Source organism: Cucurbita moschata, unplaced genomic scaffold, assembly GCF_002738365.1.
Source record: "Cucurbita moschata cultivar Rifu unplaced genomic scaffold, Cmos_1.0 Cmo_Scf00024, whole genome shotgun sequence".
Classification (NCBI taxonomy): Eukaryota; Viridiplantae; Streptophyta; class Magnoliopsida; order Cucurbitales; family Cucurbitaceae; genus Cucurbita; species Cucurbita moschata.
This window is the reverse complement of record NW_019268540.1, coordinates 1,315,562-1,325,712: the sequence shown is the minus strand read 5'-3', so window position 1 is coordinate 1,325,712 and position 10,151 is coordinate 1,315,562. Positions and strand designations below refer to the sequence as shown.

At 36.3% G+C, this 10,151-nt stretch overlaps 2 protein-coding genes across 7 annotated transcripts; one reads left to right on the top strand and one right to left on the bottom strand.

The window, feature by feature from the left end:
* The first annotated feature begins 813 nt into the window (after positions 1-813).
* On the top strand, positions 814-2,300 carry LOC111461059 (chromo domain-containing protein cec-1-like). Its single transcript, XM_023104494.1, has one exon. It carries the CDS (start codon positions 1,096-1,098, stop codon positions 2,182-2,184), a length of 1,089 nt encoding a protein of 362 aa, XP_022960262.1. The 5' UTR covers positions 814-1,095; the 3' UTR covers positions 2,185-2,300.
* A 156-nt stretch (positions 2,301-2,456) lies between these two features.
* Positions 2,457-9,266, bottom strand: LOC111461060 (spindle and kinetochore-associated protein 1 homolog). 6 transcript variants are annotated; one of them, XM_023104496.1, is made up of 11 exons: positions 9,171-9,266; positions 7,727-7,786; positions 7,402-7,530; positions 7,180-7,304; positions 6,667-6,779; positions 6,474-6,552; positions 5,964-6,028; positions 5,168-5,273; positions 5,050-5,079; positions 3,027-3,140; positions 2,457-2,794 (listed from the first exon to the last, which is right to left on the bottom strand). In XM_023104496.1, the coding sequence occupies exons 3-11, from the start codon at positions 7,496-7,498 to the stop codon at positions 2,717-2,719; spliced, it is 807 nt and encodes a 268-aa protein (XP_022960264.1). In that variant the 5' UTR covers positions 7,499-7,530; positions 7,727-7,786; positions 9,171-9,266; the 3' UTR covers positions 2,457-2,716. The 6 variants fall into 6 exon arrangements, with proteins under 6 accessions (XP_022960264.1, XP_022960267.1, XP_022960266.1 ...); XM_023104499.1 differs by lacking the exon at positions 7,727-7,786 and adding an exon at positions 7,635-7,700; XM_023104498.1 differs by lacking the exon at positions 9,171-9,266 and adding an exon at positions 8,070-8,092.
* Between the last annotated feature and the right edge of the window lie 885 nt (positions 9,267-10,151).

Below are 10,151 nucleotides of genomic sequence, written 5' to 3'. Positions count from 1 at the left end.
GTTTTTTTTTTTTTTTTTTTTTACTTTAGTCACGAGAAAAGCTACATAGGAAACGTGCTTTTCTTATTATTATTTATTTGGGATACAAATGAAAACAACGGCTATGAAATGGATGCAATCAATTGGTAATTTATTGTAAAATTTATGTGTGGCGTCAAGAACTTACTTAGTAATAAATAAAAGCATCTCAAGTATTCAATTTTTCGTACTTTTTTTTTTTTTACTGAATTATAAATTTAGCTTAATAATGTCAGTAAAATGTTAGTCCCAAAAATATTGAAATTTCATTTAAAAAAAAAGAGAGAGACATATATAAACGTATTAATAATAATATACTTAAATAAATTAAAATTTGATTTTTGAAGTAATAAATAGGAATAAAAATGGTTGTGGTTAATCTGAAATGAAGGGATGAAAACAACTCTTTTTACTCCCACAATTACCGCTCCACTTCACAAAATCAACTTTTTAATTCACAGAAATATAAAGAATTACATCAAATTTATAAATAAAATAAAATCACACTTTTAATTTTTAACCTTTTGCCTCTGAGTTTCAAATTAATCCGATTCAGTAAAAACAAAAGAAAAAAAGAAAAAAAAAAAGGCAAAAAAGCAAATGCAGAAATTTTCCGGCAAATTCACTGTTCATATCTCTCGTCCGACCAACAAGGTATCCAATGCCTCTTTTTTTTTTTTTTTTTTTTTTTTTTTTTTTATTATTATTATAAATATTTTTAATTTCCTTTTCACTTTTCCAGTTGCGTATAGACAGAAGCTTACGATCTCAATTATTATTCATATATATATATGTGTGTGTGAAGATAATGTTACTCTTTTTAAGTAAGAGGTCTTGAGCTCTCAATTTCTTCTTCTTCCTCCACAGTTTTTCTCCTGATTATCAGAAATTTTCCGGGAAAATTCTGGGGAGGGTTTTCATTGTTCTTGTGTTTTGGATCTGTTTCAAGGGATTCGATGGAATTGGATTGATTTCTTTGTTTTTCCCAGAAAATTTGGGTTGTTCTTGTTGTTGAAGACTTGGGGGTGTTTTATATTTGGTTTAATTGGGGTGTTTTTTTTTTTTTTGTGATTATCTATGGAAGGTGGTCGTCGGAGAATTACGCTTTACGATCAGATGTTAGCGGTGGGCGACGGCAGAGAGCTCACTGGTGGTTTGACACTGAACGACGTTTTGACTGTTCATAAGAGAGCCTCGCCGAACCCCTCGCCGGAGGTGAGACTAAACGGGAGGACTTTGCTCGATATTTTAAGGGACGACGTTGGGAAGTCCCCTGCTGTTGGTAATAGAGAGAGGAAATCTTGGAAGTTTTTGAGGGATCGACTTCGTTTGAATCTAAGATCTCAAATTCCGCCGCCGAATTCGCTTCGTTTTGCGGTTTTTTCGTCGGCGGAGATGACGTCGAACGAAGAGGAATCGCCGGAATCCACTACTCCTGTCGTCGCTGCTGCTGTTCCGGTTCTCCGGCAAATTTCACGGCGGAGTTCGACGCGGTTAAGTCAGAACATTCCGACGTCTCCCGAGGCTACAAATTCCGGCGAATCACCCGAGAACAACAACTCCGACTCGACCATCGCCGACACTGGCAGTCGGAGTAGCCGGAGTCTCCTCAGGCCGCAAATGTCGCGGCGCAACTCTACGAGACGCTCGCTTGAACGGAGCGAGAGTTTCACGGACTTGACGGAGCCGGTGCATGAAGGCACGCGCCTCCTCTCGGCTGCACTGGCAATGGAGAGATCAATGTCCGCTAGAGAAACGGTGGCGACACAAGAGGCAGCCGACGCAGAAACCACCGCCGACGAAGACGATGAAGAAGCAGACTCCACGGCGGTGGAGACGGCGGCGCCGGTAAGAATGTCACTAATGGATCTCTTAGAAGAGACGGACAGGCAAATGGGATTCGAAGGGTCAAGATACAAAATAGAAGACGAAGTAGAAGAAGAAGAAGAAGAAGAAGAAGAGGAAGAGGAAAAGGAAGAAGAAGTCGCCGTCGTGGGCGGCGGGTCGGAACGGAAGTGCTGCGTGTGCATGGTCCGTCATAAAGGGGCGGCATTTATCCCCTGCGGTCACACCTTTTGTAGGCTCTGTTCAAGAGAACTTCTGGTCAGTAGAGGCAACTGTCCACTTTGCAATGGCTTCATTTTGGAGATTCTCGACATTTTCTAATTTTCCCAATTTTTCTAAGCTTTTTTTCTTCAACCTGTCACATATTTTAGCTCAATTGATTACAACTTGTACCCTCTACTAAAATGTTAGATATCGAAATCTCGACTATCACACAAGTCTAAAGTCTCGAGTAGTCTCGAGCGGACCGAAAAATACGCTCAAGAAATCAAGAAGGCAAGACCCACATGAGAAGTATGTTCCAGAAACTACAGTAGATTAGAACTCCAACTTCAATCTTAGCAGCACAAGAATGTGACCAAAAACAAAAAAGCTAGGGAATTCTATCATCTCATTTCAATCTAAGGATTCCTTTGATGATGATCAAAGACAAAGGCACACCAAATCCCACAAATAATTCATACCATTCTATCAATTTGTCCATAAGAAGAATGTAGTTTATCGGTAAGAGGTTCTCACCTTCCTCGTGATGATTAATCTTTGAGAAACGGATTGCTAGAATTGTACACAGCTGATTCTCTTGACTTTCAATGCAAGACTTGGTAATCTTGTGTCCAAATGAATGAAAGGCTATTTATGATGGTTTTAATAGTAAAATTACGCGTTGATGTCCAATCCGAGTCTCGCTTATGCGTCCAAGATGTCGAAGGACCTGTGATGCACAAAATTTGACCGTTTTTTCTAGAATCAATCAACAGTACTATATGAACTATGGTATGAAAAAAGCTTCGAATTATGATGATAACATACACTAAAGTATTGACTAGATGAATGAACTTTTGGTATTATCTCCTAACATAACACTACTATTTGCTTAATGGTATTCTCTCCCAACATCACTATGATTGCTTATTGATTGAGCAAATTATATATGACAAACTTACAGTTAGTATGGCTTTTCCAGTGTTGTCAAGTTTCAATGAAGGTCCTCTCATGTCAGTTTCAAGAAAGAAATATTTTCCTTTCACTGCTTCGGTGGTTGCAATATCTCTTAGCTCCTGCATTTACCGGAAATACAAACACGACATCTTGATAAGATTAAAAAAAAATAAAAATAAAACATGGGTTCAGATCCCTGACTCCCTGTGGTTACCCATCGGAATCACCAATTTGACAGTGTTCAAGATCAATGTTAGTCTTTACTTGTATTAATTCAGGCACTTTTTATAGCCCATGTTCATAATTTTATTTGTTATAGATAGTTTCAACTTGAAACCCTAACCCCATCATCATTTTCTTCTCCTCCTCCTTCACTGCCAAACTTTTATTTTATTTTTTTTAAGCTTTGGTTCCATCATTTGCCCTTGCCAAGAAGAGATTTGAGGACTAACAAGGTTATCTCTATCAGCTGCCACCTATCGTAGCCAGTTTGCTTACTCTCCAAACATTGTTTGCTCTCGCCAACTCGCCAAGCACCACTACTGTCACTTACCAGGTGCCATTGTTGCATCTACCATTTTTTCCATCACATATTGGTGCATCTGCACTCATCAAACATCGTTTGCTCTCATCAATTTGTTGCACCACTTGTTGTCACTCATCGGGTTCCAATGCGAGTTGTCCCCATGGAGATACCGCACGAGAATTCCCCGTCAAATTAGGAACAAATTCCCCACAAGACCCAAACCCCACCCTGCTCTAGAATTTGCAAGCATGGGGGCAATGTTGGGGATTCTTTTGCCATTAGGAGTGGGGTAAGGGATGCTGTTGCATGATTTTGGACAAACAACAATTGGTTCATCGCGTGCACATTAATCCGATCAAAGGTAAGGTGACAAGGCTGAAGGTAGTGATAGAGAGTCTGGTAGAGGGTTGCTGGTAAAATAGAAGAGCTATACGCTTCGACGCTCTTATTCAGTCAGAGTCTAAAATCTAACAAAATTTTGGTATGTTTACCTCTGCTTTCGTGCCCTTTACACAGAGACAGAATGAAACATGCCAATGTTGCAAGTTGTTTGATAGCTTTTTGTGAGCAGTCTACGGAAACAGATAGAACGAAGAATGAAGCGTGCACACTGTTCAGCGAATCACCAATTTGACGGTGGGTAGCGTATGAGAACGAAGGATTAGGTGAGTCTTTTGGAGGACCTTTTGCAGGGATGGGAGGCTCTTCTCGTCCTCATACGCCACCCACCGACACTCCTAGCAAAGAGCAATTGCTTTGGGTAAATTTTGCAATAAAATAATAATTTGTAGACTCTAGCCCAACTAGGTCTAGTAGGAGCAAAATAGAGTAGGTTGAGCATAAAGTTGTATGGGTTGACCAATTGGTACCCTAGCCACAAGTTAGCCCAACATAAGCCCGAAGGCCACCCAATGCAATGCGATCATCCTTAATTTAGCACAACGCTCGAAGGGATAAAGGTGGGATGACCAAAGGTGACCATTTGCATGCTACCACTCTACCACGATACTTAGCTACACCGTATTCACCTAATCCAACCACTTGCAAAGCACCATCTAGTAATTAGACAACACCATACTATTGTCTAACTCTCTTATTTTACAAGCAACTCTTGACAGTGCTCTTCGTTGCCTACCTCCACCATTGCCACTTCGCCTACAACTGGGACAGGATGCAGACGATCAACCATCCAAAATCACATTTTTTTCCTCTATCCAGTTTTGTCAATTAGATAGAAAGGGGTTCCTAAGATCTCAAGTAAAATGGGCAAGAAAAATAATTCTCAGTGTAGCATCTACTAGGAACACAATCAGAACACCCACATGATTCTACATGACGTTTTCCCAATATATAATGCATTAATATTAATGAATATATTATGTAATAATCTTTAGTGTGCCTAGAACCCACATCGCTACATCTTAAATTTTGCAAGCATCAATATAGAAAGGAGGCGAAAGGAAGAAGAGATGCGGATGTGGAAAGATTGCAAGTAAACTTACCAGAGCCTTTTCCCATTGGTTCTCAGCCAGCTTCACAAAAATTACCCATTGTCAGCATATAAGTGGTGTGGTGGTTATCAATATGCTTGCTAAGTTAGAGAGAGAATTTCACACGAACCTTCTTCTTTGGGACGACAATAAGCTGAGCATTTGCTTCAGCATATGTTGCCATGTCATTAATAGCAGCATTGACCTTGTCAACTGTCAACCTTCCTTTCATATATCTGTGGTTGGTAAGAGTTAATTAAAAAAATTGGAGGATTACAAGCTACTTTACAGGAAAAACATACGCTAAAGACATCTGCAGCTATCTTATTTCTTTGATATTCGAATTGTTCAGCTCTATCTAATGCACTCCAAACACCAGATTACCGGTCGTGAAAATTATTCGAAGGGTATATTATAGAAAATGTCCCTAACGTGGATGTAGTTGGTTTCACTTTTGTCCTCAAAGTTTCTTAAACTTTCAATGTTTTAATTTGTTTCATAATAAACATTTATTATCAATCTTCATTAATATGTCTAATAGAAAATAAAAGATTGAGAGCGACATTGAAACTTTCAAAAACATTAGGGGCAAAATTGAAACCAATCACACTCGTTTGGGACATTTTGTATAATTAATTTGGCTTCAATTTTGTCCCTAACGTTTCAAAAATTCTAATTATAACAGAAACTGCAGATGGAAATGTCCTTTTTTTTGTAACAAATCAAAATATTAGCGTAAAATGGAAGCCAACAACATAGCTGAAGGGCTTTTTTTTCGTATAATTAGCTTTATTTCAGTTTCAAATGCTGATACCTAAGTTAGTAATATCAGGAGCTGTCGTAGTGCATTTTATTTTAGGAATGTAAGTAAGCAGAACTAGCTAGCAGTTATTCTCACGTGCCAATAAGAGGAAAGAACAACTCACGATGACAGTGAATTCAGTTCGTCGGTGGTTATGTACCAAAGTGGTGGAGAGGAACCTTTCTTCTCCTGAAATTGCATTGTAAAGGTCACTTTTTTACATTAATGATGAAAAAAGAATGATTCCGGGAGAAGTTTAAATTTTTTTGTCATACCATAATGTTAAGAATATAAATTAAATATTAAATTCACCATACTCCATCAACTTAAGATTTTGAATTCAATTGTGATTTAGTATCGTATCAAAACAAGAGTTCTGTATTTGAAGGTCAATAACCTTATTTCCTCTCTAATTATCACCCATTGAGCACTGTGCTAATTAAAACCCATGAAGCGGGGAAGTACTAAAATTATAATTGAAAGATTAAGTTTATTGTAACCTGCAAGGTAATGGCTTTCAGGTTCACGAAAAAGTTAATGCCTAACTTGAGCCCTATTTGCTAATTCATATGGGAATGAACGTGTATGATGCATTCATTTTACACAAACATATCTAAAGGAAGAGAATTCCGACCTTAGGTAAGACTGAAATCACATTCTCAGCCTCTAGGGAGCCCAATTGAGTATCAGTTTTTTTGGCCTGTGAACAAAAACTGAAAACAGAAGGCCATAAAACCTTTTCATGAATCACAACTACCTTAACAATAAAACTTGAAGCTGGGGTTCAGATCATGGAATTCCTATAAAATTTTAAACAAATTAGTTACCTGGTATTTAAGTTCAACGCAGAAACTCTTTCGGGCTGAATATGATATGAGGGAACGTGAAGTGATATACTTTCTAACCTCTTCTGCTGCTTCAGAGATGCTTCGATAAGTTTCTGCAGAATTTGGTGAAAAATGTTATATTGCACATCAACAAAGCAATAATTTAGCTACTCAAAACAGCACTAAAACTGTTAAACCCACTACTCTGTAAAGCTCAGCAAAATTTACAAAGAGAAACATAGCGTCATGAGAATGATAATAATCAGTAATTATAAATCTTAAAGTATTTTGCAGTTCAAGGAATGGGAATTTTATTGCTCGAGTTTTTTGGGTTATCAATTCTCCCAATTTTTTCAAAACTTTTTCAGACTGAATATGTTATTTATTTGAGGTAAACACATTTCTAACATTCTTTCACTAATTTCTTATGGTTTCCTAATGATGCAGAGGAAAAGGAGCAAACAGAATTTAATATAGCAGAAGGATGGTCTAAAGAGGGAGGGGCGAATATACTTTCGCTTTGGGAATTGCTTCAGCTTCTTCTTGTAACTGGTTCTTGATTGCCTGCACCTGCAATTCCATTGCCTTCAATGATGCATCAACTGCCGACAAATCAGGGATACAACTCGCCGGATACACTACGACAACAGAAGTCAATCCCGCAGTGGTGACATTTATGCATCAAATAGAATTATAGCCAAGAAAAAGAATAAAGGCTTAAATATTTCCGCTCACTATTTCGTGCAATTACGAGATCTTGGAGCTCCGCGATCCGACCATTAAAAGCAGCAACTAGATTATTAAGCAATGAACCAGCTTCTTTCAAGTCCATCTATCTCCCCTCTATGTAAAAGTTGTGCAGCTCTGAAGTTTGAGTTACAAAGATTTGTTAGTCCACGAGTTTTTTAAAAAAGATGAACGATTAGAAATTTGAAACTTGAGAGTGAAAATTGGCTAAACACCCTCACCATTAAAGCAGAATGATAGTAAAAGGCCAATTTTCTTAAGGATTCAAAGGATTGTCGCTGTACAAACTTTATATTTGACGTCAAAAACAAACCTTGAATTAATTAATTTAACCAAAAACAGTTCAAACGCCGTAATTGACCATAACAGCATCCTAGCAAAGCAACAATGGAACATGAATCAATTATGGAGAAAATTTGAGAGAGAGATGTGTAAGCCATATTGATGCCACATATGCAGTCTAATTAGAGATAAAAACTCAAAAGGTGTACGCATAAATGATGTATCAAGTGAGAATTAAGTCACAATCATAATATCAAATTTACATACTTCAATATCTAAAACAAGCTTCACAGCAAAAGAAGTTTATTTAGACCAGCTCCAGGACTAAATCTTGAACATCCTAAACGGTAAACAACACTGAGAAGCAGACCAACCTGAATTAGCAACAACAACAATCTGATCTATAACAAATCAAGTAGGACCTTTTGACCTTCATTTTGTTTCTAGTAGAAGATATATTCTTCAAATACAATGCAGATCACTAATGGAAATTGGTAAAGCTGCTAATGCTCTTAGTCCTGAAGAATATAAAAGGGAGAAAGACCAATAAATAGTTCATTTCCACCATCAAGTTGCTTTGCTAGTGAGGTCATATCTGTCCAAACAGGATAAAATGATAGACTCCATGCAACAAAAAGAAATAGTGGGCACCCGAGAGTATTTTAGAGGCGTCAAACTAATAACACTCCCTCGTCTCAAGCAACTTAGAATTCATAGAGCTTATCACTAAACAGGCAGGAATAAATAAAAATCTTCCAAACATTGAATTTTCATTTCCAAAAATCATGTTCAAATGTTAACTTACGCACGAAAATTTATCTCAAAAAGGTTTAGAAATTTCCACCAACAAAATCCTGATGAAATCTTCCAAATTAAATCGTCAGCAGTGCCAAGGTAACCCAGAGAGAATAGAAACAGAACTCTACATCAGGAGGCTGAACTACAGCTTATAAAAATATAACTCTAAATCAGCTTTGAGAAAGATAATACTGAAGAGAAAAATCAGTAAGCGCACTAATTCAACTAACATGCCAACAATATAAAAATGTAGAATACTAAAATTGGTTAATAGAAGCACTTGAAATATATGGTTAGTTCAACTAACATCAAATTATCGCCAAAATATAAAAATCAAAGAAAAGCATGATAAATTTTTAGTGCAATACTTGAAATTGGTGAATTAGCAAACTTGTTTAGTTACAGTCTAAATATATGCATATACGACATTATCGAACCGCAAATTAATTCAACTAACATGGGAGCTTTGGCTGAAGAAACAGATTAAAGCACGGGATTCTTTCAGAAATTCAATGTTCTTTTACAAAGTAACAACGATGAAGCTCTGCTTTAAACCAATTAACATGCCAAAAGACAGCAAAAACTGAAAATGACAAACGCAGTTTATGAATTCCAAACCAATCAGCATGGGATAAAGTTCTCTATCACGAGTGTAGAAATTAAACATCAGATCTTACCGGATGAAAGAGGAGAATTCCAAGAAACAATGATGAGCGAGGAGTCTGAGAGAGAGCCGATTGCTGAGAAATGGAGAAAGGGCGGGTTGCTGAGAAGTGGAGAAAAGCGGGGATTTTGAAAATGAAAGCATAATTGATAATTAAAAAAAAAAAAAAAAAAGAGTGAAAAGTCAATTTTACCCCCACATTCCGTTGTTTATATCAATTTTAATCTAACAATTTTTTTATCATTCGGTAGTTTATTTTTGTAATTTCTCAATTTTATTTTTATTATGACAATATTTCATTTTTTTTAGCTAAATTTAAAAACAAAAATAAATATTAAAAAAAATTTCTTTTAATACGTGGATATTTAGGATTTATACCGTCATTCTTTTTATGGTAAATCAAATAATTATTTGATTTTTTTTTTATCATTATCCATAATATTTTGTCATAATACACACAAATACGATGCGTAAATATAAAAGAAAATTATATTTAAGTCGAGATATAAATAGTTTATAATTTAAGAATAAAGTTGGATATCATATATTTGATAAACAAAAAAAATGATTTGATATAAGAATAAATTTAAGGGTTTGTCTAACGGTGAATATAACTCATTTAGTCCAGACGTCCCATATTTTAGAGCGGTGATTTAGTCTAATTAAACTGTAGCGAGTCAAAACAGATTGATTTGGTCTAATTAAAGAAAACAAAACAAATAAATCAACCCGAGGTCGAGAATTTTTTTTTAATTTATAACATTCTAAAATCGAAAAGTTCGATTTTATTGGCCAAAACCAGATTAAATCGAACCGTGCACAGTCACAACCATGCTATGAACACAGATAGTAGATTGTGACCCCAAACGTCGCAGACCGACAAGGTGGCGATCCTCGAGTGGCTAATATCGAATGTGATCAATGTGTCGTAACTTATATAAATTTTAAATAGTTTTTAAATTTTACAAAATTATGAAAGCGCTATATTTTGAAA

Bases quoted from the DNA above. Each gene is read 5' to 3' on its own strand.
- LOC111461060 (XM_023104496.1), bottom strand. From the start codon at position 7,498: ATGGACTTGAAAGAAGCTGGTTCATTGCTTAATAATCTAGTTGCTGCT. The intron at 6,553-6,666 runs GTAACTAATTTG...TTCTGTTTTCAG, and splicing joins GCGTTGAACTTAAATACCAG to TTTTTGTTCACAGGCCAAAA. The intron at 5,080-5,167 runs GTTCGTGTGAAA...ATTTTTGTGAAG, and splicing joins TTGTCGTCCCAAAGAAGAAG to CTGGCTGAGAACCAATGGGA.
- LOC111461059 (XM_023104494.1), top strand. From the start codon at position 1,096: ATGGAAGGTGGTCGTCGGAGAATTACGCTTTACGATCAGATGTTAGCG.